Source organism: Pristis pectinata, chromosome 9 (genome assembly GCF_009764475.1).
Source record: "Pristis pectinata isolate sPriPec2 chromosome 9, sPriPec2.1.pri, whole genome shotgun sequence".
In the NCBI taxonomy this organism is placed as follows: domain Eukaryota; kingdom Metazoa; phylum Chordata; class Chondrichthyes; order Rhinopristiformes; family Pristidae; genus Pristis; species Pristis pectinata.
The window spans coordinates 39741515-39766829 of record NC_067413.1 but is presented as its reverse complement, the minus strand read 5'-3'; the positions used below and the strand labels follow the sequence as shown (position 1 = coordinate 39766829).

The window sequence follows — 25315 nt, the reverse complement described above, 5'->3', positions numbered from 1 at the left end:
GTCAGCAGTGGAAAGGGTGAGCAGCTTTAAGTTCCTGGGTATCAACGTCTCAGAGGATCTGTCCTGGGCCCAACACATTGATGCAATCATGAAGAAGGCACGTCAGCGGCTCGACTTCATTAGGAGTTTGAGGAGATTTGGTATGTCACCAAAGACTCTTGCAAATGTAAATATAGATATATGGTGGAGAGCATTCTGACTGGTTGCATCACAGCCTGGTATGGAAGCTCCAATGCACAGGATCGCAAGAGGCTGCAGAGGGTTGTAGGTTCAGCCAGCTCCATCACGGGCACAACCCTCCTCACTATTGAGGACATCTTCAAGAGGCGGTGCCTCAAGAAGGCGGCATCCATCAGTAAGGACCCTCGCCATCCGGGACATGCCCTCTTCTTGTTACTACCATTGGAGAGGAGGTACAGGAGCCTGAAGATCCACACTCAACGACTTCAGAACAGCTTCTTCCCCTCCGCCATCAGACTTCTGAACAGTCTATGAACACTACTTCATTATTCCTTTTTTTTGCTCTATTTATTTATTTTTGTAATTTATAGTAATTTTTATGTCTTCCTCTGAACTGCTGCTGCAAATCAACAAATTTCAAAACATATGCCAGTGATAATAAACCTTAGATTTTTTTTGATTGATTTTTACTTCCCTTCGACCATTCGGTTCTTGAATCAACCTACACAACCCTTATCACTACCTCAGTAAAGCAACACTATGACCACTTTGCACTACAATGGACTTTGTTTATTTTTGTTCTAATAGCGTTCTTTCTTGTTTTTCTTGTGAATGTTGTGTATCTAATGCTATACGCCTGTGATGCTGGTGCAAGTTTTTTCATTGCACCAGTGCATACATGTACTTGTGCATTTGACAGTAAACTCGACTTGACTCTGCACTTTCTGCCCTCCTGCCCTCTGCAATGCACCACCATTCCCTATCCACCTCAGCCTCAGTCACTTTCCCCTCTGCCTGGTGAGTGCTGCTCTCGGGCCAGTAACTGACTGCCTGTCACTGACCGGCTGGATGAATGAATGGTGTGCTGCTGATGATGCTGCCACTGCCTCTTTGTGACATCACATCATGCTAGGAGACGGGAGAAGCCGTTATCCTTTCCGCCCGTTCCGATTGGCCAACCTCCAGATAGCGTGAGCTCTGCTCATCGACACGCCACATCGCCATTGGTCCAACGCGCGGCGGTGGGCGGGGACAGGCCGTCTCCCTGGGGCTGTCACTCACCCGGCTTATTTGCATCTCATTAGATAGCAGCCGGCTGTGGGGCGACAACGACGAGGTTGGAGAATTGCATCGTTGGAGTGGGCATTAGCGCAGCTGTGGCCGTTGGCTCTGGTCCCTCTTGGACCAGGGAAAAGGCACCCATCGGGAAAATTAACGAAGGAAAGAGTAGGTTAACGATTTCTGCTTTAGAGAACTGCCTTCAACAGCTTGACACAGGTGCGATGGGCCGAACGGTCTCTTTCTCTGGTTTATCACTTTGTTGGTAATATTGAAGCCTGAATTATATTTAAAGTTAATGGAAAATGTCCTAAAAGGTGGGAAACTTTGTATTAAATTATGAAACTGTAAGCAATGCTGTAATGCATCTTTCAGAGCTGAAAAGGCTAAAGAAATTACATTGGCTGGGTTTCAAATGACATCGCTGCCTAATTTTTTTTAAAAATGTCTTTCTTTATTTTTCTTTCCCTGACACAGTGACTGATCAATGGAAGATGAACTGATTGAAGATTAGGAGGAGGAAAAACACATTCTATGAATGAAAGAAGGGATGTGACAATAAATTGTTAAATAGCGGCTTATGTTTGTGCTTTAGTTGTTTGGAATATTTACTGACGTGCAATTACATTTAGCGGACAAAGTTCAAAGAAAAAGACACAAAATGTGGACTTTCCTAGGAATTGCGACTTTTACTTATGTCTATAAGAAGTGCGATAACTTGATGAACGTGAGCTACGCTAACAAGGAGGTACTGGGGGCGTTCCTGGTCTTTTTCTCCTTAGGGTTACTGCTGTCCTATCGTTATCGATATGGGCAAGGGAAGGGTCGAAAGCAGCCTTCCAACCTGGGCTTTATCTGCCAGCTTCTCTCATCCCTACCCCTGGCAAGCTCTTTCTTCAGCGGAACCACAGACCCCGACGGCACTGAGCAGGACAAAGCAAAGCAGGTAGGTAGATCAGCAAGGGGAAAGGTGCACGCAACATTACAATATAATCATTTGTTATTATTTTTTCTGCCTTAATATTATAATAGATTCCCAGCTAGGTTTGTAAAGCAGAGACTGAATTTAAAACTAAATCACAATACGCCGGTGCTGTGAAACATTTTTAAAATCTGTTTTTTTGGAAATAATCATTAGTCAATAATAACTGTAGAGAGTAGCTGGAGGGATGCATTTTTAGATGTTGGGCGATTCATTTGCTTTCCGCACCCCCCCCCGTTCTGTTGTTAGAATAAGGGAAACAGCTTAAGGAAGAATGATTGGCAATTCGAAAAAGAGTTTAAAAATAACGTTTGCTATATAAAATTGTTAAAAACCGTGGGAATGGACGAGTGAATAACTTATTCTTGGATTAGTTATCTGAATATTGTGAAACCTTTTTGTGTTTAAAGATACAGATGTTTAAGTGAGACTTTGCATCAGAAAAGTGGTTTTCTTTATTTAAAATAAAGTTGGTAACCAGCAAAAACATGATCATGTTATTTAAATTTAATGAGGCATTCATTATTAATTTTCATTTGGATTTTACAATTGTGAGATCATCATTGCATAGACAGTTCCTTCTAATGGGAAGGGCAAGTGAATGGTGCCCTTAAAATATGAGGTGATTTCAGCAATGATTATAGACATTTAAATTGGGCACATTTAATTTATCACACAGATTAAACAGCTACAGCTGGGTTTCCACTGTGGCTCTGTGTAGCAATCTTATCTGAGTCAGAAGGTTATTGGTTCCAGGTGCATTCTAGAGGCTAACCACAAATTCAGGATGATGCTCTGGTGTAGTAATGAGGTAAAGTTGTGCTCATAGAGAGATACAGTATGGGATCAGGCCGTTTGGCATGCCAAGTCTGCATCAACCATTATATACACTTATCCCTACATTAATCCATTATTTTATTTTCCCTGCATTCCCATCAACTCTCTCCAGCTTCTACCACTGACCCACATACTTGAGACAATTTACAGTAGCCAATTAACCTACCAACCCACACATCTTTGGGATGTTGGAGGAAACCCATGCAGTCACAGTGAGAATGTGCAGTATAAGAGAAAGGATGTTATGTTATAGTTGTACAAAACATTGGTTAGGCCACACCTGGAGTATTGTGTACAGTTCTGGTCACCACATAACAGGAAGGATGTGATTTAAGCTAGAGAGAGTCAGAAAATATTTGCAAGGATGTTGCCTGGATTGGATAGACCAAGTCTATTTTTCCTGGAGTGAAGGAGGCTGAGAGGTGATATGATAGAGGTGTATATTTAAAAAATAAATTGAGGCATTGATAAGGTAGATAGTGTCTGTTTCTCATGGTAGGGGGTGTCTAAAATTAGAGAGCATAGGTAAAAGGGGATCTTAGGGGTAAATTTTTCACACAAAGAATAGCTGGTATCTAGAACAAGCTGCCAAAGCAGGTAGTGGAGGTTGGAACAGTAACAGCATTTAAGAGACATCTTGACAGGTACTTGAATGAGTAGGACAGAGAGGGATATGGAATTAATGTAGGCAAGTAGGATTGGTATAGATGGGCACAATGGCAGGTACAGACGCAGTGGGCTGAAGGTTCACTTTGTAACTCCACACAGACAGCACCTGAGGTTAGGATTGGGCCTGGGTCTCTGGTGCCATGAGGCAGAAATTCAGCTAGCTGTGTCACCCTAGCTGTTGGTGACACTATTTGGCTATGGCATTGAACTAAAAACACTATGTAGACTCTTCAAGTAGATGTGGCAGGATTTTGAAGAAGAGCTGTGGTGATATTACACAACCAAAACCATAAAACAGGATCAGTTTCATAGTCATAGAAATGTACAGCCCACTGACTCAACGCTGACCATCAACTGCCCAGTTACACTAATCCTTCATAAGTCTTTTTTTTATTCTCACCACATTTTCATCAACTCCCCCTGGTTTCTAGGGACAATTTTCAGTGGACAATTAGCCTACCAACCTGCACATCTTTGGGCTGTGGGAGGAAACCCACACTGTCATATGGAGAATGTGCAGGGTTTACACTGACAGGGCCCAAGCTCAGGTTTCTGGGGCTACAGGACAGTGACTCTACTGGCTGCACCATTTTGCCACCAACATTCGCATTCCTGTTTGTGAGAGTGTGCTATCCACAAACTGGCTGCCATGGTTCTATATACAACAGTGATTCACTGCACTTCGAATGCATTTATTTGATGGTGAAGGTGCTTTAGTGTGACCTGTGTTCATGCAATGTGTCGTGAAAATTTAGTTTTCAAACCTTGCATTTATGTAGTATTTTAATGCTTTAGATTTCCAGGCATTCTCAAATTTGCGACTACAACACGTCATCAGGAATAGGAGCAGGGGTAGACCATGTGGCCCTTCAAGCTTGCTGTGCCATTCACCATGATCTTGATTGATCTTCCTCTCAATGTTTTCCTGCACAATCCATGTCCCTTGATTCCATTAATATCCAGAAACTTATCAATCTGCTTTTAATGAATTCATTGACTTAATCTATATGCCCATCCCCCTCCCCATCCACCACCACCCCCCCCCCCCCTCCCCCCGGCAGAGATTTCCAAAGATTCATCACCCTCTGTGTGAAGAAATTTCACATCTTGGTCCTAAATGACCTACTAATTATTTCTGAGACTGTGACCCCCAGTCCTAGACCCCTCAGCCAGGGGAAGTTGAGACCTGTCAGAATTTTCTATGTCTCAATGAGATCCCCTCTCATTCTTCTGAACTCTAGAGAACATGGACCAAGTCTACTCAATCTCTCATGCAGCAAAGCTGCCATCTCTTGAACCAGTCTGGTGAATCTTCACTGCAGTCTCACCAAGGCCCTAAATAATGAGTACTCCTGTACCCAATTCCCCTCATAATAAAGGCCAACATAATTGCTTGCTGATCTGTATTTTGGCTTTAAGTGACTTTGTGTACAAGGACACCCAAGTCTCTTTGAATATCAACATTATTTGGTCTCTCCACACTTTTTAAAAAATATTCAGCTTTTCTGTTTTATGCACTAATATGGATACCTTCATATTTTTCCACATTATATTCCATCTGCCATATTCTTGCACACTCATTGAGTTTATCTAAATTGCCCTGAGTTTCTATACATTCTCCTCTCCACTCACAATCCCAGCTACTTTTGATTCATCAGCAAATTTGAAAATGTGACATTTAATTCCCTTGGCCAAATCATTGATATAGATTGTGAATAGTTGTGATCCAAGCTCTGATCCCTGAAGCAACAGTCACGGACTGACAACCTGAGAAAGATCCATTTATTCCCACTCTTTGCTTTCTGTCCAGTAAACAACTTTCATTCCATGTTAATATATTACCTCAAACTCTATAAGCTCTAACACTGACTCACCTCCTGAGTGGGACCTTGTTGAAAGCCTTTTGGAAAACTAAATGCACCATATCCATTGGTTCCCCCCCCCCCCTTATCCATTCCAGTTGCATCCTCCCAGAGTTCCAGTAGGTAAGCTAAACATGATTTTCTTTTCATAAATCCATGCTGACTCTGCTCCATCCAATTGATTTTTTTCAAGCTGTTCTGTTATTACATCCTTCAGCACAGTTTGCAGTATTTTCCTTCCTACTGACATTAGGCTAACAGGTTGGTAGTTCCCTATTTTCTCTCTCCCTTGATTAAATAATGGAGTTACATTTCCTACCCTGTAATCCACAGGAACAATTCCAGACCTGTGGAACTTTGGAAATGATGACCTGACAATCTGGAGTCACCTCTTTCAAAACTCAGGAATGTGGGTCATTGAGTCATTAGGACCTTAAAAATTCATGCATTGATGTGGAATCCCCAGGAGATTCTGATTGATATAAAGAAGTATAAAATTCTTGAAAAGATTTATTCATTTGATCATGGTCCACTGTGTAATTACCATCTCGTTTACAAACTTTAATAATCTGACATTTAGTTGAGGGGGAACTACTTCACTCAGAGGGTGGTGCGAGTGTGGAATGAGCTGCCAACGGAAGTGGTAGATGCAGGTTCAATTCTAACATTTGGGAGAAATTTGAATAGGTACATTGGATGGGAGGGATATGGTCCGAGTGCAGGTAGATGGGACTAGGCAGAAAATCAGGTCGGCATGGACTAGTTGGGCTGAAGGGCCTATTTCTGTGCTGTGGTACTCTATGACCCGAATAAAGGCTGTTCCCTATTCATAAGTGCACAGCAGGGACCCACATCAAAAGTGGTCTGGAAATTAATTGCCATATTTATACTGACATTGGTTCCTATATTGATATACTTGATGGGGGGAAAAAAGATTGAGATGGGGTTTGGGGCTGACGTCAGGTGTGCTTGGATCCCTGAACAGAAAATCAGTGGATAAAGAGAACTGAGTGTCCTTCCTTCAGTTGTTTGTTCTCACCAGACCCTTGGTTCTCTAGTATCTTTTTGGTCTTCTGTAAAGACTGACACAAGTTTAATTTGTCTGATATTTCCTTATTCCCTTTTTAAGAATCCTTCTACAAGGGTACACATTTGCCCAGCTAGTCTCTTTTCCTTCTTATTTGCCTATAGGAGCTCCTAGAGTCAATTTTTGTTTCTTGACAGTTTACTCTCGTATTCAAAGTCAAGTTTATTGTCATATGCACAAGTGCAATGAAAAACTTAGTTGCAGCATCATCGCAGGCACATAAATATGCAATATTCACAAGAAAAACATAAACATACGCAATTTTTACAAGAAAGAAGACAATTAGAACAAAAAAAACACTGTCCGTTTTAGTGCAAAGTGATCAAAGTAGTCACAGTGTTGCTATACTGAGGTAGTGATTAGGGTTGTGCAGGTTGGTTCAAGAACTGAATGGTTGAAGGGAAGTAGCTATTCTTGAACCTGGTGGTGTGGGACTTCAGGCTTCTGTACCTCCTGCCTGAGTATTAGCTTCTGTTCTTCCATCTTGTCTCTATCAATTTCTCGGTCCTTTGCTATATTCTAAGATGTTTCTGATCTTCATGCCTACTGCCATTTCTGGCAAGTTTATGAGCCTCTTTCTTGGATTTAGTGTATCTTGCATATCTGCTGTCATCCACAGACAGACCACTTTACCTGTTGAGTTTCTGTGCATTGACGCAATATATTCTTGTATGATGAGCATTATTGGCATTGCATGCAACAATGGGTTTCTATTTGTATTCCAGCTTGCATAACTGAAAGGCAGAGCTTAACTCAGCTACACAAAGCCCCAAATTTTTTGCTACCATCTTTGAAATAAAATATTCCAACTATAAAGTTTTTCTAACCTCTCATATTGTCTTCTGTTTCCCAATACTAACTGCCAGCCAATTTGTTGCCATAGCCACTCTTCAGGGTTGAAGTACAAAAGGTTATTCCAAGCAGGCTACTTAACTATAGGGAGAAATTGCAGTTGACCCAAATCCCAACCTCTGTTTATTAATACTCACTTCTGCACATGAGTCTCTCGCTCATAACTGGAGAATAAACATCCCAGAGATTTCTCTGCAGTGCTTAGGGCATTTGCTGTTGCTTTAGATGAAAGTTAACTTGGCACAGACTGTTGCTTCAGTTTGGGACCTTCCTGCTCCTTGGATCTCAGATCTCCTTGGATCTCAGTTCCATGCCACAGCTATAAATCTATAGATTGAATTCTTGGATGAATCCTATTAATTTTAAGATAGAGTAATCTAGCACCTTTGGAACTCTGGACAATTGGATTTTACACCTATTAAAAAACAATTTTAATTCTTTTTTTGGGATGTTACACAGTTATACAATTTCTCCAGTGAATCAGATGAGTTTTAAAGGGAGAATTGGAAAATGGGCCCACATATGTTTTAAAGGGAGTGTGGGAAATGGAACCAGGTGAACTGGCTGCTGAACCATTGGGATTTTCCAAAATAAAACAGATAGCGGATTATCGGAGTTTTACTGTATTTGGGATTTTCAAAGGGACAGCTGAGCATATAGTAATGGGCAGGACAAGATTGTTTGCTTTGATTCCCTGCCAATTAATTTCTAATTTTATCTGCCGAATAGTAGAAAAAGAAAACTAATGAAATATATGCTCTGAAGAGGGTGCAGAGGAGATTCACCAGGATGCTGCCTGGGATGGAGTGCCTCTGTTATGAGGAGAGACTGGATAAGCTGGGTTTATTTCCCTTGGAGGAGCAAAGGCTGAAGGGCAACCCGACAGATGTGTAAATATTATGGGGGATAGAAAGAGTAGACAGTAGGAAACTTCCCCATAGCAGAGGTCTATACCAAAAAGCATAGGTTTAAGGTAAGGAGTAATAAGTTTAGAGGGGATATAAAGAAACATTTTTTTCACCAAGTGTGTTTGGAATTTGGATTGACCTGCCTGGAAGGGTGGTGAAGACAGAGACTCACAACATTTAAGTAGTACCTGGATGAACACTTGTATCACCAGGTGTTATGATGATAACACTTCATAGTATTTATAGACCAAGTGCTGGTAAATGGGATTAGTGTAGATGGTTACTCGATGGTCCACATGGACATGGTGGGCCAGAAGTCCTGTTTCTGTGCTGTAGGACTCTATGACTGCACAATTACAACTTTATCTCCTGCCACTAATTGAGGAAGCACTATAACGGGGACCATGGAGAGCGATACTCCAATAGATTGTTTTACCAATACATTGCATGTACATATGGTCAGCAACAATTATAATTTACCAGCAGGACTGTCTCTAGTCCTAGCCATGACTTTGGTGATGGAGAAGGTAATTTTATGGGATGCTTTATTGTATTATAACCACCAAATAAATGTGAATTGTTCTATCTCCATCGTTTGTAAAGTATTTCACAGGGATTTCCTGGCTTCTTCCTGTAACATCAGCAGAGCCACTAGAGAAATGAGGTAGAATGGCTACCTAAAGTTGTGCTTTGGGTTTCTGCAAATGCCACATGGAATGTATGGCAGGAGAACATGTAAATATATTTTAAAGTCATAAATAAGAAAACTGAAGATTTCTCATTCCTTCTGTCCTGATGCAGCACAAGAAAAGAAATGTCACTTTCCCAGAGTATTCTACAAGCATCAGGACTTCTTCCCAATATGATCCAGAGGTCATCATTGTGGGGTCTGGGGTACTTGGCTCTGCCATGGCCACTGTTCTTGCAAGGGATGGAAGGAATGTGACAGTGATTGAAAGAGACCTGAAAGAACCAGACAGGATTGTTGGAGAGTTGTTGCAACCTGGTGGATATCGAGCCTTGAAAGCACTCGGTCTTGAAGGTATTAAAAAAAATTGGCTCTTAAAAGCTCTAAATATTTGCATTTTAGAATGAAGTGGAAATAATTAAACCAAAACAATAGACATTTGAACATTTCACCAAAAAATTTGTGCACTTTATATATTTAAAGGTCAAGACTAGGTTTAAAAAGAGTAATATAAAATGCAAGGTGCTGAAATGCAGTATGCAGAGGAAATGAAGAGTTTAAAAGGGGTTAAAAGGCTTGAAGCAAAACATTAACCTGTTCTTTTACTAATTTGTTGCAATTAGTGTTTGTGCCTTTTTACTTTGCAAGTATATGAAGAAAGGAGAGCAAAAGGATAACCAATTAGTCCATCCTCTGTCTTCCATCTAGCCAGTACGAACACCAACAACCAACATCCAAGGCCCCACAAGTTCCGGGGGGGGGGGGGGGGGGGGGGGGGGAAGAAATCCTTACGGAACACACAAGCTTCAAGAGACCTCAGTCACTGATAACAAGAAAGCTATGGTCCTAACCCACTTCCTCTGAGACTGCTTCCACTTGCAGGAACATATCCAGTTTCTTTTCAAGCTAGAAGCAAATCTCCACTCATTGTATATTCTGGTAATGAGTCACTACAACAAGGAAGTTTTGTGGGGTGGTGGTGGGGGAGGGTGGGAATCTGCTCATTTTTATTTAAATTTGGACTGTTGATACTTGTCTTTAGTTTTACCTGCTCTGCATCAGTTGGTAGTACTGTTCCCTCTGAGCCAGAAGCTTCAACTTTCCAAGCCCATTCCCAAAATTTGAGTGCAAAGCTGATGCCCCAGTGCAGCACTGAGATGCTAGAGTGTCAGAGATGCTAGCTTTCATGTTATCAGTGACTGAGGTCTCTTGATCCAACTTCTGTCTCAGCTTGACGTCAAAGATTCCATTTTGCTATTTTGAGGAAAGATATTACCCCGTGTACTAATACTTGTATTCCTAAACATTAAAGTTATCAGTCTGCTTGTTGTATACAAGTTGGCTGCTGTGCTTCCCACACAAAAAGGGGATTGATGCTTCAAAAGTATTTCATTGTCTACAAAGTTATTGTGGACATTCTGAAAGGGACATGAAGTTTTCATCCAGTTCAAGTAACCAGTGCACTCAAATACAATCTGCTCCTTTTATAATTTAAGACATTAATCATATCCCTTTTTCTTTATTTTAAAATCAATGAGCCATTCCTTCTAGTGATGAATATGATAGAACCACAGTGCAGTCAGATTTGAGATTTTAGCACCTCTTGGCTTCTACATGGGTTTGATAATGTGACCATGCCATCAGTATTCTGCTTAACATGGTATGTAGGTCCTTAAACTACCAGGAAGTGTGGAATTCCTTACTTCCCTGAAGGGAAATAGAGAAAGTTTAGGATTAAATTGACTTACTTCGTTCCTGCACCCTTCGGAATGATCAGTCGCAGGCCAGTGAAATGTTCCTAAACAATGGCTTGCCCTAACATTATCTTCTCATCGTCATTGCTTTCAGAATACATTTTGAAAAATATTTTAACTGATTTTAATGTATCAATTCTCCTTTATACACAACTAAATAGTGAAGAGAATTAATGACAATGCCTTTTAGTTTAGTAATGTTACAACTTACAATTTTAGTTTTTTTTTGAGCTTTGCTAATTAATCAGGCGAAAAATTGAAATCCTCTCAAAAACAAAAGTAATTACTGACACTTGCACATGTTGGGTATTTAATTGATTATAACACACTTAATAATTTTAAACCATTCTAAATATTAAACCATGTAACCAAAGAAGATGCTGCAATAGTTTATTTCTGACTGCAGATACCTGGTCTGAATGATTAAAAAAAAATTATTGATGTTACCATTACTTTTTTTTGGTTGGGTGGGGATCTGTCAGAAGTGCTGGTCTTGTACATCAGTAGCTTACCAGTAAAGCTTTACTGGGGTACCAGAAAGACAGCAAAATTAGGGTGGGACCCAGACATGGCAGATTCCAGCTGGGGCTGAGTCCCTGATCACATCAAACAAGACCATTTGTGTAAGGCAGAGGGTGTGTTTTTCATTTTGAGGGAATGGACTGTTTGCAGTTTGAGAGACTCTCCACACAGCACTAACGACTAGGGAAACCTCCTGGGGCATCTGGAGTGAGAAGATTGTCCAAAGTGCAGCTTAAGCAAAATACTCATATATAAACTTTGCCCCTTACCTAAAAAATTGCTATAGTGGAGGGGGATCTGACGCTCTGTTCCTTTTCTGGTGCCCCTCTGCTGCAATTGCAGCAGAAAGATGGGGCTGCACTATTAGAGTACAAGACTAAGATTTTCTACCTTGCCCCCACTCCCCCATCCCACCCCAAAAAATAGTGGGATTGGTAACTTTAGACCATTCAGAACAGTGAATTGCATCCAGACTATTATGATTTATAATTAGGAATAGTTTCTCCATGCCACCATTATGCCTCATCTCTGATGGGTGGTCACTCTAGAACTGATTCCTTCTGGTGTGCAAGTCAAATGGAGGGGCTCACCCTGACCCCACAAACCTTGGCGTGGTCCTGAATGGCACTTAAGTTATAATGTGTACTCTATCTATGGGTATATAAATTCATAATATTTTTTGAAAATGATCAATTGGTTAAGACTCTGCTGATAGGACCATTTAAGTAAAACTGTTGGCTCCACACATTGCTGTGCTGCGTAACTTAGCTAGTTTAATTTCAAAGTAAGTAAACACTTTTTTAATTGCACATCATATAAATACCTGCAATTGTAAGAGTAGTTGCAATATAAGAATGTGAAAGAGAAAAAGACCGATCCAACTATTTTTCCTCCCTTGCCCAAGGCTGCATCATATTTGTATAACTTCAACCAAACTCGATCCAGAGTTTCTGAAGAAAGTGATTAAGAAGCAAAAATGACACTTCTTCCATGTAATGAGCAAAAAACATGTTCCACAAACCAAATATCTACAAACTAACCACCCATGCCTAAATTTATACCCTGTACATTTATTCCTATAGATTTCTTTGTAATAAAACTTCCTGTAGCAGCTTTAAGCTTCACAGAAAAATATATAAGATTACTTGAGGCATGATCATCTTGAAGCTTTGTCCTTCAGTCCCCATAGGACAAGCTCGGACAAAAATAAACATTGTCTATGTCACTTACAGACCTGAATCATGTTTCCAATCCACTTGTCTCCAGTGGATAATTTTCTTTTCCAGTTCACCCTTTCAGTTGAAAGTTTGGGGCTTTGTAATCATCAGTTATTTTCTAAATGCTCTACAATCTCTTCTGTACTCTGCTCTGCTTTCTCCTCAACCAGGTGCAGTTGAGGGTCTTGATGCTTGCATCATAAATGGTTATGTCATCCATGACATGGAGAGCAAGACAGAGGTGGAAATCCCATATCCTGTGGATGAAGATGGTCAAGTGCAGTGTGGGACAGCATTTCACCACGGACGCTTCATAATGGGCCTTAGGAATACAGCTAGGGCAGAACCAAAGTAAGCATTCCTTATAGACGCATGATTAGTTCAGAATGTCTACCTATTGCATATAATTGTTCTGCCAATCTTTAAGACAGTCACAGAAATGTGAGAAAACAAGTGCAAGTTTCAGATATTAGCTTAAGGTTTCACTGCAAATTCCATAATCGGCCATCAAAAATTAGCAATGATTGAATGGTGGAGCAGACTTGACGGGCTGAATGCCCTAATTCTATTCCCATATCTTATGGTCTTTTAATCGGATACAATATTCAGCAGCAGCTGAAAAGTCCTGAAGGGAATCAACGCATTACAAAAAAAGTTTGTAGACATAAGAGACTACAGATGCTAGAATCTGGGTTGTTGCTAATGCAATAATGCAATAACTTCGTGGGCTAAAAAATAATCTAACTTCTCAATGTCTGTGTTCAAGTGTAAGGTTCATTGAAGGAACAGTGACACACTTACTGGAAGAAGATGGTAGAGTTACAGGAGTGCAGTACAGAGAAAAAGAAAGTGGTGCTATGAAGGTTTGTACTGTTTTCATCAGAATCGTTAAACCTGCAGTCTGGATGTGCAGAACCACATAATGGCAGAAATAATGCAAAATAGAAAACTTTCCTCATTTCTGAAAGAGCAATTCAGTTGGTTGAATTTAGAATGATTGTTCTTGTTTTATTGTCCAAAATTGTGCCCAATGGGAGCAAATCTATCAATGAAGCATCCTCTGCATGTGCTCTGACCACTGAAAAATTCATATTTAATTATCTCAGGGCTGCCACTCATTAGCATTCTATATGTGCTGCATTTCATATGCAATTCAGAACAAACATCACAAAGCACCGAATCAGTATCAGTCAGACTACTAGTATGTATTTTCTTATGAAAGCATAACTCAAAAGTACCTAATCCTAATTTGAATGAATTGACTAACTTCACTCTTATTTCACTGAGTAAATAGACTTACTGATTTGATAGTAAGTCAGGCCAGAGAGGTCCCAGGTTTGATCCTTGATATGTCCTGGACTCACTCAGATCATCAGTGTAGTCCTGGCACTTGGTCCTTTGTTTCAAGGGATTCTTCACACATTAAAACTTAACTAATCAAATAATTTTGTTATTATTGGTCTGTATCCTCAAAATTTGGCACTTCAACACCTCGAGAGCTTCACATACTCAAACATAAGTAATCAAAACTCTTTCAAATTCCAGGAACTGTGTTGTCCTTTGACTGTGGTTGCTGATGGACTCTTCTCTAAATTCAGGAAAAACTTGGTGAAGACCCAAGTCAGTGTTTCATCTCATTTTGTTGGCTGTATTATGAAGGTAAGGTTGTTCAAACTTACTTTGCAATTTTTTTTTCTTGCTTGTCTCATCTAGTTTAAGTACTTCAGCATAATTTTTCCAACTTGAATGGCACTTGGATATGTAAATATAGTAGTTGTGAATATGAAGTAGATGTGATTCTAGGGTTTTACAAACTAGTACTATTAACGAGTAGAGAAAAATAAATTCTCCCATCACCCTATATCTTCTACAGTTCATTTACAGCATCAGAATTGTATATATGGAATCTGTGCCATCATTTGCTTGGTAATAGAATCAAAGTAGTGATGAATAGATTCAAATTGATGGGGGTCAGTATTTTTCTCTCATTTAGAAGCAGTATAATAAGAAAAGCGGTCCCCGTACTGCTCCCCAATGATCATTGTAACCTCAGTGGAAGATGAGACCAACTCCTGAAGAAAGAAGTTACTTCTCCAATCTTCCACCAAGGTGATATCGAGAACTCTGTCCTATAACACTGAAAAGTTAACACTTCACTGTCAGCAGATTCATAACCTTAAACACAATCTCCTGGCATTAAATTTCTTCCCTCACAGCATTGTGCGTTCTCTGAGAGTTGCCTAGAATCTTGGATCTTAGAATCAGTCAGCAAATACTTACGATCTTAAATGGATGCATTAATCTGAATGGTCTTGCCTGTGTATGCTGCAACCTATCAATGCCATCATCTTAAAATCAAATAATTTTGAAGAAAATCTACAAAAATAATGTATGACAATACAGCTTACTATCTGTGTTTTACGGTTGTAGGACATGCCACAATTCAAACCTAACCATGCGGAACTTGTCCTTGCTGATCCTAGCCCTATTCTCATCTACCAAATTTCATCCAATGACACGCGAGTGTTGGTGGACATCAGAGGGGAAATGCCAAGACATCTTAAAGATTACATGATTGAGAAAATCCATCCACAGCTTCCAGGTATAACAAATATGTTTGTTTTTAAACTGAGAGTTTGAACTTTGTTGGATTGGTCTGGTTAGCCTACACATCTGCCAGTTTTTGGGTGTGAGTTGATGACTTGCATCCAAAAACTGGCAGATGTGTTGGCTAACACAGAAACCCTGTTTCTGTCAACGTTCTTTTGATCTTGCCTTCTCTATGATCTTGGGTTCATTTTCATCTCTCAATTTAAGTGTCGTTTTACAAAATCTCACTTTTAACAGCAAAACTAGCTGCAGTGAAAACAAACTGGGCAGGCACTCATCGCAATTATGTATGCATATACAATTTGAGTAAAGTGTCCCCAAGTACTTGCCTTTATATAACTCCTGTACCTTGCACATAAGGTATGTTGCAGCACCCAGTACACTCTGTTGTGGTTCTGTTACAATGAAGTCCATGATGTGCAAGTGACCTTAATCCCAGTATCTGTTACACAATTGTAGTGAGACTGAAATTTAATCAAGGCTTCTGAAATTGCTCTTAATGCTAGGTCTGTAAGCACTGAACTAGATCCTCATTTCTCTTTAACAGAGCATATAAAAGAACCATTCCTACTCGCAGTTCAGAATGATCGTCTACGGACCATGCCTGCGAGCTTTCTCCCTCCATCTCCAGTAAACAAATCAGGTACAACTATAAATAAGCAAAGAAGTCATGTGGTTTTGCTTCCATTCATCTAAACAGAAGTAAAGTCAGGTCTCCAACAGTGCTCCGTGGCTTTCACTGTCTATGCTCTTTCTGGGTGATATACTTACAAATTGGTTATGAGTAAATTATTTTTAAGTGGCTTTATTTGTAAAACAGAAGCACATAATGGTAAAGATGTTTCTTCTCACTTGCTATCTTTGCTCTTTAAAGTATTGTTTAATAAAATAAACTGCCAAGAATTTCTGCTTAGCTTTAAGTGTAAAACAAATGACATGAGAAACAATTTCAATCTAATATTTAGCACAATGTGAAATAATTTATTTTGTATAAGATACGACTAAATATTATTGCAAATTCAATAACACTTTCCATTAAGTTGAGCCATTTATGTGACTCTATCATAATATTACTCCTGTAAAACATTCACAGTTGCTATAAAGATCCTCAAGTCCTTTGTTTAACGTGAATCTGATTTTGTTCCGTTCAGAGTTTATTGAAGCATGGGAAGGAACCCTGCTCCATAATGATTCTGTCCTCGTTCAACCATGCATCTTCAGTTCTAGTTGGGCAGGGTGAGCTTCCGAGAAGATCCTATGAGTTGCTGGGCTATGCTGGAGAATTTGTCTTGGATTCTTAAAAAGCCTTGCAAATTTACACTATCTTGTATTCGGGATACATGGCTAACTATCATTCACTGAATCCAAACCTCCCTTTGACCAAAGAAAGTGACCAGTCTCTAATGTCCTATTACAGTTTCTGGTAGAGTGAAATTAAAACATTTATTAGTGACAATAATGCAGTTGTTATATCTTTTATCCAGGTGTGCTGCTTTTGGGTGATGCATATAATATGCGTCACCCTCTGACAGGAGGTGGGATGAGTGTTGTACTCAATGACGTGAGGATATGGAAGAGTCTGCTGCAGAGCATTCCAGACCTCTGCGATAATGATGCAATGCTGCAGGTGAAATATTTATCTTAATTCAGGAAGGTGGGATCAGTGGATTCTTTCAGTTTGTGATGACTCTGGCTGGAGACTTATTTTTGCACTAAGTTTTATTTTTGTGCATAATTTTTTCTCTTTTCGTCTTCACTGTCTTGTATAATTTATATTCTGTGTGTTGTCTGCACACAGTGATGCTGCTGCAAGCAAGTTTCTCATTATACTTGTACCTCGCCCGTACTTGTGCACATAACAATAACCTTGACTTGAAGTTGAGAAATTGCCAGAAGTGGTTGAAAAGAATTGTCCATTTATGTCATTCCATATGGATTCCTCTGACTGACTACTGACTAATTCAGGACAAGACTGTGAAATTAGAAGGACTGTTAGCAATATGAATATGTTTGTGATTAGAATGTCTGTTTCTATTGATACTCGATGGTCAAACCAACTACTGTTGCAGGTAATAATGATTTTCACTTCCATTATGCTGCCAATTGAAAACTTTTTGCTTTGTTATTCCCAAAGAAAAATTACAGAGCTTGTATTGTTGATTAGTCAAGTATCTGTGATGTTACTATGCTGTCTACTGTGTAGCAGTTGTCACATTACATGGAAGCAAATGAAGCCAGTGTTTATAGGCAAACCAAGGAATGAGGCTTTAAAGTTTCTTTGTGCTAACATGAAGCCATGTAAGTGAGGAGAAGTCCTGGGATTCATGAGTTCAGGATACCTAATTCAAATATTGCAAAACTGCATAAGATGCTTGGCTTTTCCATCCATGAAAATCACTAGAGTATTGTTGAGGCCTGAAACTAAAATCAAACATTGGTTCTTGCAACCAATATTTCTGAAAGACCAAATTTTTAAATAAAATCTTCAGTGCATTTGGTAATAATAAGTCAAAGGATATATTGTGAATGAAGCAACAAGAAGTCAGAATCCCAGGATAGGGGAGTCTAAAACAGAGGGCATTCTCTTAAGGTGAGAGAGGAAAGACATAGAGGAACTGAGGGGAGAGTTTTTCCACACAGAGGGTGTATGGAAGGGCCTGTTTTTGTGCTGTAAAACTCTATGATCCTGATTTGTGACTACAGTTGAATAATAATACAACTTCTTAAGAAAAAATGTGGTTTTGCATTCTTATTTCTTGGATCACACAAGGCTCAATAAATTGATATCCTTTCCTTGAGCTTCTAGATTACCGGCAAGAAATTGGCCCAGATTTACCGCTGTTACTCATTTCACAAAAGTCGCAGCACAGAGGAGGCCATTTGGTCCATGGAGCGTGTGCTTACTCTATGCAAATCCCAAATGTACTTGACACCTTTTGCTTGTACTAGACAATTCAGTTCTTGTGGACGTTGCTTATGGGTGCCCAGTATAGAAATCTGTTCGGGGCAGAAAAAAGCGGTGCTGCGCAGTTGAAAATTGTCTTTATTTGGGATCGTGCAATTTTCACTCGCGTTTCTGGGTATATTGGCGTCCATTGGAGAGTGTGATTCCTGACTTGTCTGGCATTTTGTTCTTCCTCATATCATCTTCTCTGTTATAAAACTCAGTTTAGGTGTGTTTTAATTTATTTTTTGTTTCAGATTTTGACAAGATCGCTTGTTTTCCTCCAGTCAGAAAAACATAGAAAATAGAAGCAGTTGTCAGCCACTTGGCCTTGGAGCCTGTTCTGCTATTCAAGGCAGTCATGGCTGATTCTCTGTGTCATACTGTGTTCCTGCTCTTTCCCCATTCCACCTGATGCCTTTTTGTATCTAGAAGTCTATTTACCTCCTCCTTGAATGCATTTTGCAGATTGAGCTCTACCATCTTCTGTGGTAGAGAATTCCACAGGTTACCATTCCCTGAATGACATCCTCACAGTCCTAAAATGTCTTGCCCCTATCCTGAGACTGTAACCCCTTAATCTAATCCTGTCTTCTTCCCCCCAACCCCCCCACACACCCCCACCAACCTTTCCCCATCCATTCTGTCCAGCTCTGTAAGACTTCGGTACATTTTCAAGGAGATTCCTTCAATTCGCTTAAACTCTAGTCTGCTCAATCTTTCCTCATACAACAGTCCTGTCATCTCAGGAATCAGTCTTTGCTGCATTCTGTCTGTAGCAAATAAATCCCTTTTATGAGTAAAGAGACCAAAACTGCACATGATACTCCAGGTGTGGTCTCACCAAGATTCTTCACACAAGAGTATCAGCTTTTGGTCTCTTTTGAGAGCAAGTCAATTAAAATCGGTGCCAATAACTGCAAGGCTAAATCTTTTTCCTTTTGCACGTAATGGTGAACCCCTCTTTTTGTTTCTTGCCCCACCTCCACAACCTGCACTTTTTTTCCTTTTGTGATCAGGCCACCGACTTGCACATCCCACAATCGAATGAGATTGGCCAGGAGACAATCGGAGCATTTTGAAAGCTGCACGCTTCATTCTTAAGCCAAATGAATGAAAATATAAATCCTGTATGGTTGACATTTATTAGCATCACATGATTTTATAAGAGAAACAAAAAAAAATTAGAAAACCATTTGCCAGAAAGGACTTTGGGATGCTTTTGTCAACTTCCCACGGATGCTGCCTGGCCTGCTGAGTTCCTCCAGCATCATAGTGTTTTTCATTTCAATTTGAGTACTAAGTTTGTTCCAGTGCGGCATACATGCCCAACTGTACAAACTAAGCACAGTGTTTGGATAAGAAGATTGCAATGAATGCACATTTTGGGAAAGAGATTTTACACAATATATTTTCTACTTTTATAGGCCAAGAAGAAATTTCACTGGGCAAGAAAGAAATCCCATTCCTTTGTGGTGAATGTTCTGGCTCAAGCTCTGTATGAACTTTTTGCTGCTACAGATGGTAAGAGAAGCACAGCAACTGGTGATGCTCCTTCACAGCCTTTAGGACCTGAGTTCGATCCTGACCACAGGTGGTGTCTGTATGGAGTTTGCCTGTTCTCCCTGTGCCCTGATTTTCTCCCACATCCCAAAGATGTGCTGGTAACATTTGTTAGTAAGTGGGAGAAGAACCAAAGGGGAGTTGATGAGCCAATGAGAGAGAAGTTGTGGGGCTGATGGGATTGCTCCATTGAGTTGAATGGTCTCTTCTATGCCACAGTAAATCATCTCAGACATCAAGAGGAAAAGAGTTCCAAATACTCATGAGCCTCTGAGGGAAAAAAAATTGCCTCATGGGTCTTGAACTATTCCCCTTTCAATAAACTGTGACCCCTAGTTTTACAGTTTCCTACAGGAGGAAACATTAATCTCTATATCCTCTCTGTCATTGTACTGTCATTGATTTTACTATGACATTCATTCCTCGTGGAGTCTGCTCTTAAATAGCAACTAGAATTAACACAAATTACGTTACTGTATCATTGAAGAAATGGCAAAAATATTTAATTTAACTACTAATTCATAAATGAAATTGTCCTGATTTCGGTGGATGTGTTTTTTCCTTAAAATATTAATGTCCCTAAACTTATTGTTTGTTCAGATGCTTATTTACATCCTCCTTGTAGACATTGAACTTGTTACCTCCATGAAGTGCTACATTTTAACAATACATTAAAGAAATATTTGCATTAATTTCATTATCTTATTTCAGATTCTTTGCATCAGCTCCGGAAGGCTTGTTTTCATTACTTCAAATTGGGAGGGCAGTGTGTCACAGGACCAGTGGGCCTTCTGTCTGTGTAAGTCCTAATGTTGTAAATCATCTTCCATTTGGGAGAAAAAAAACCTTTCTAGACTTGTTTTCTCTGAATTGTGATTGTGAAAGGCAGTGGTAGTGGGGGCAGATGTGTGGGGAAGTGAGAGTGAGTCACTGTTATTCATACTGATGAAAGTTGCCTCATCTGGGTGAACAGGGAAACAAGTTGTAACACTGTGCATGCAAGAATTTTCTTCAACATGCCTAAATCTCCCAAAGATCTTGACCATGCATTGCGTTTGGATTGTCCAACCACCAGAAAGCCACATGAATATCTTGCTGAAAATCAACATTTTATCTCAAACACAGCAGTTACTTGATATGAATACTGGAGCTGGTAATTTTTTTTTATCATGTATTTGTTTAAGGGATGTGGGCTGAGCCAACATTTAATTGCCCATCCCTAGTTGCCCACTGATGTTAGGAAGGGATTTCCAGGATTTTGACCCAGCAACAGTGAAGGAACAGTGATATATTTCCAAGTCGGGATGGTGTGTGGCTTGGAGGGTAACTTCCTGGAGGTGGTGTTCCCATGTTTTTGCTGCCCTTGTCTTTCTAGCTGATGGAGGTTGTAGGTTTGGAAGGTGCTGCCTAAGGAGTCTTGGAGTGTTGCTGCAGTGCATCCTATCATACCAATGGACCTGCAGCTCAGAAATAAAACCAGAGGGGGGAGCTTTTCTGTAGAAGTAAGATTTTTAACTTGCCATCTCTTCTATGCTCCATATCATGTGGTTGAGTAACCCAGTAAGTACTATGGTAATCAGACTGGGATTCTCAGTCTGAAGAGGTACCTGGCCTCCATTGAGTGCTTCAGTTTAATGGAATGTGTGCTGGATTTTACTGCATTTCAAGGCACCCCAAGTAATTGGGTGATTGTTGGCATTAAGAATTAGTAACATTTTAAAAACTCATCCGTGAGCATAAAGTACTATTGTACATTAGGATGGCTCAAATGATGAAACTGGTTATTAATGTAGATGTATGAATAACTTTGCAAATAAGTGTGATTTTTGCCAGACAAGGCTCCTGAGATGAAGCTTTGTGAGAGCAAATGTGATTCAGTGGTGTAACGCTCTGGATATAATTCTGCAACTTGGTAATTGATATTTATTATTGGTCCATTTACCAGCTTACAGTGAAAAGCTTTGTTTGCATGCCATCCAGACAGATTATTCCTTACATAATTACATCAAAGAACTGCAAAAGGAGAACAATAACAGAATGCAGAATATAGTGGTACAGTTACACAAAGTGCAGTGCAGGTACACAAATAGACTAGTATTGTCACCTGACTTCTCCCCATGCTGGAGGAGACATGTGCCCCATAAATTTCTTGCATGTATCTAATTCTTTACTTTCTTTCCTTAGGCTTTCTCCTGAACCAATGACTCTGATTGGACACTTCTTTGCTGTTGCATTCTATGCTATATATTTCTCATTCAAGTCAGAACCTTGGTACCTGAAACCACGAGCCCTGTTGAAGGGTAGTCTTATTGTCTACCGTGCCTGCTCAGTTATTTTTCCCCTTATTTATTCTGAAATGAAGTATCTTGTTTACTGAATTACAAATGCAAATGATTAAAAAAAAAACAAGAACACGCAGAGCCTTGGCAATAATTGGACATTTACCCTTGTTACAGTCTAAATATTGGATGCATAATGCTGTCGAAAGACGTATGACTTCTCTATGGTGATTTGTGAAGCAGGACTGTTAATTCATCTTACACCTTGTGGACTTGTGATGCAAGTGTGTAATTGCAATCCACTTAATGCGTGTTCTTGGAGCACCCATGAAATGGCTTGTCCTTCAGTGCAAATCAAGCACTTCTCAAACAGCGCTGATTATGGCTGGTGGCACTGGCTTTATGAAGTCTCACTGCTATTGATGAAGCGCTTCATTCTTTTATTATGATTGTTCAAACAAGCTTGTTCCTTAGTTAATTCCTCATTTTAAAAAAAAGTATTTCCAATCATTTGATTCCCACAGTAAAGCTGTCTCCAACATGTGTTTTATCACAGATATATGCCCAATCATTCACTGTTGCCCTGGGCATCAGAGCTGCAGACACCCTGAGTCTGAAAACACCTCCATGGAAATCAAATCATTCCTTTCTTTTAAATACGTACTTTCCTTTGTAAGGAGAAATGTCAGATTCAGGTGTTTGCTTTATCTGACTGCATTAGAATAACATTATTTGTAAGCATTAATATTTGGATTTTAATGATTCCATTACTGTGAAAACAATTTGACAGATAATAGCTTCTTCAAATTATATTTTAGAAAATAATTGAAGGCAATGTAACCTCACATTTTTAGGAGGGTCAAGAATAATACCAGCTATTGGCCCCAGGTTTTGATTTGCAGATGCCATTTGATCTTGGCATTATGGGTGGGTTTCAACCAAATTATGGCTAGATTGCTAAATGTAGCTCTTTATTTAACCATTTAATGGTGCTTCTGTCCCTTTTGGAGACCAATGAAACCAGACTTGCATCTGCTGTTAGTGGCAAGGAGCATCAAGAGATAAAGAGCAATTGTGGTTCCTATTCTGTTGGAAACTAACAGTTACATGGGGTAGGGAGGGGGAAGAAAGCAAAAGTCTTAAGTTGATATTAATTTTCCACTCTTCCTCTACAAAATGATTGCCCATAGGCCTTATATTTTTCTTAATTTTATATATACATTTTGAATGGAAACTTACTTGCAGTACTATTTTGGAACCACCAGATGCCACTAATGTACTAATTTACAAAGCATGGCAGGCACACCAAGGGCTCATAGTCATAGGGAGATACAACGCTGAAATAGGCCCTTCAGCCCAGCCGAGTCAACGCTAACCATCAACCACCCATTTACTACGTTAATGTCATTTTTTAAAAACTCTCCCATCATTCTCATCAACTGTCCCCAGATTACACTAGGGACAATTTACAGTAGCCAATTAACCTACCAATCCGTATGCCTTTGGGATGCAGGAGGAGATCAGAGGAAATGTAAGCAAACTCCACACAGACAGCACCCGAGCTCAGGACTGAACCAGGGCCTCGGGCACTGTGAGGCAGCAGCTCTACTAGCTGTGCCATTCTGTCTCCCTGGTCAATTGATTTCCTTAAATGATTAAAGAAATGCTGCACTTCCTTGTGCCTACAATCCAATACTCAGATTTTCTTTTTTTGATTCTTTAAGTCCTGCTTTAAAAGGAAATTGACTTGTGCCAAATGGGCAACATAGCTATCTTTTAATCATATCCCCAATCTGAAATTTGTGCACTGTATTAGAAGTGTATATAATTGTAAAAGCAGCAGTAAATTTTCACAGGCTATATTTGTTTGCTCTGTTTAGTTATTCTGCCAGTAATTCTATGGATGTTCTATATTAGTATGTACAACATTTTAATAAAATCTTTATAATTTGTCGAAGGCTGTGTTGGAAATGTGATTTTTCTGTGTTATCACCTCACTGGTATGCTCATCGTATGAGTTATGATTTCTTTCCTTATAAAGATGCTCACCTGCCAGATGCGCAAGGTGCTAATTACACATGATGAAAGCCTACTGCTCCATTTCAGAAGGATAAATGGAGAATTTAGAGTTACTAATTTAACTTTGAGGAGTGTCCAAGGGCACTTCCTGTTCCCATCCCTCACATGTCCCAGTAATTTTTTTTATACTTTAATTTTGAAACATCAGAAAATGTAGGGGAATTGCCCTTATAATTTCATTATGATGGGTGTGGCACTGTGCTTGAGATAGTGTGATACTTTTATAAATTTCACTGAGGTGGAATTGCAAACCATTTGTTTAGAAAGATCTTGGCACATCTAGAGCTTATGTCGTCCTTAAAGATATACCTTCTCACTGGTATTTGTTATCTCATGTACTTATATGCAGGGTATAAACCTCTGTTTCAGCATTAACGTGAACTTGGTTTAAGAGAGCCAATTCAAACTTTCATTAACAATCCGTTGGTTTTGGAGCAAGACCCTGACCTGTCACCTTCTTCCATTATTTATAACTGCTATGTGGATGCATTTGCCAGCATGCAAGAGTTCAGCAAGGGCAGGAAATGCAGTAGTTGTTAAGTTAGTCATAGAGCTGTACAGCATTCAAACGGGTCCTTTGGCAGAACTCGTCCATGCCAACCTTGATGCCTATCTACACGAGTCCCATTTAGGTACCTCTCTACACTAATCCCTACTCGTCTGGAAAGAGCTCCTTTTGACACACCAGACTTCCATTGGGTAGGTAGAACTTCTGAACATCCCCAGTGGGAATTCACTTGGAATGATCTTCAGGATGGAGGTGCTCTATTCCTCTTTTTAAAGTGATTTGGATATAGACCCAAATGATATCAAAATGTGTTGATACCAAATTGGGTGGCTTGGCAAATTAAAAAGATTACAGGAGAGGATGCATTAAGGTAGTGGATGCATTAAGGTAGCAGATGCAGTGCAACACATGAAAGTACCTTGGAAATAAGTACAGTGAACAATTCTACCTCCATTTAAGGTGGACATTAAATCACCCTGCAACTGTCGTGGCATCTGCTTTGTTACTTTCTTGTTTGCATCTGTGAAGTGCTTCTACTTATGTTAAATGTGGTATAAACATACAAGTTGTTGATGTTATTGTACAACTTAATTGGTAAGGCTTTCAGGAGATTGGAGGATTGGATCAACGGATTAAAAATAAATCATAGGTATGGGTAGAACAAACAATTAAAATGAAAGGTGGTTCTGGGTTTTTAGAACAGCAAGGCAAATGT

At 39.7% G+C, this 25315-nt stretch overlaps 1 protein-coding gene across 2 annotated transcripts; it reads left to right on the top strand.

The window, feature by feature from the left end:
- The first annotated feature begins 1253 nt into the window (after positions 1 to 1253).
- On the top strand, positions 1254 to 23964 carry sqlea (squalene epoxidase a). Of its 2 annotated transcripts, none has more exons than XM_052023034.1 (12): positions 1254 to 1458; positions 1717 to 2185; positions 9238 to 9478; positions 12788 to 12968; positions 13384 to 13480; positions 14163 to 14276; positions 15048 to 15219; positions 15775 to 15870; positions 16712 to 16854; positions 19599 to 19695; positions 20446 to 20533; positions 21919 to 23964. In XM_052023034.1, exons 2-12 carry the CDS (start codon positions 1901 to 1903, stop codon positions 22109 to 22111), a joined length of 1707 nt encoding a protein of 568 aa, XP_051878994.1. In that variant the 5' UTR covers positions 1254 to 1458; positions 1717 to 1900; the 3' UTR covers positions 22112 to 23964. The 2 variants fall into 2 exon arrangements, with proteins under 2 accessions (XP_051878994.1, XP_051878995.1); XM_052023035.1 differs by having other exon boundaries at positions 1284 to 1407.
- Positions 23965 to 25315: the final 1351 nt, after the last annotated feature.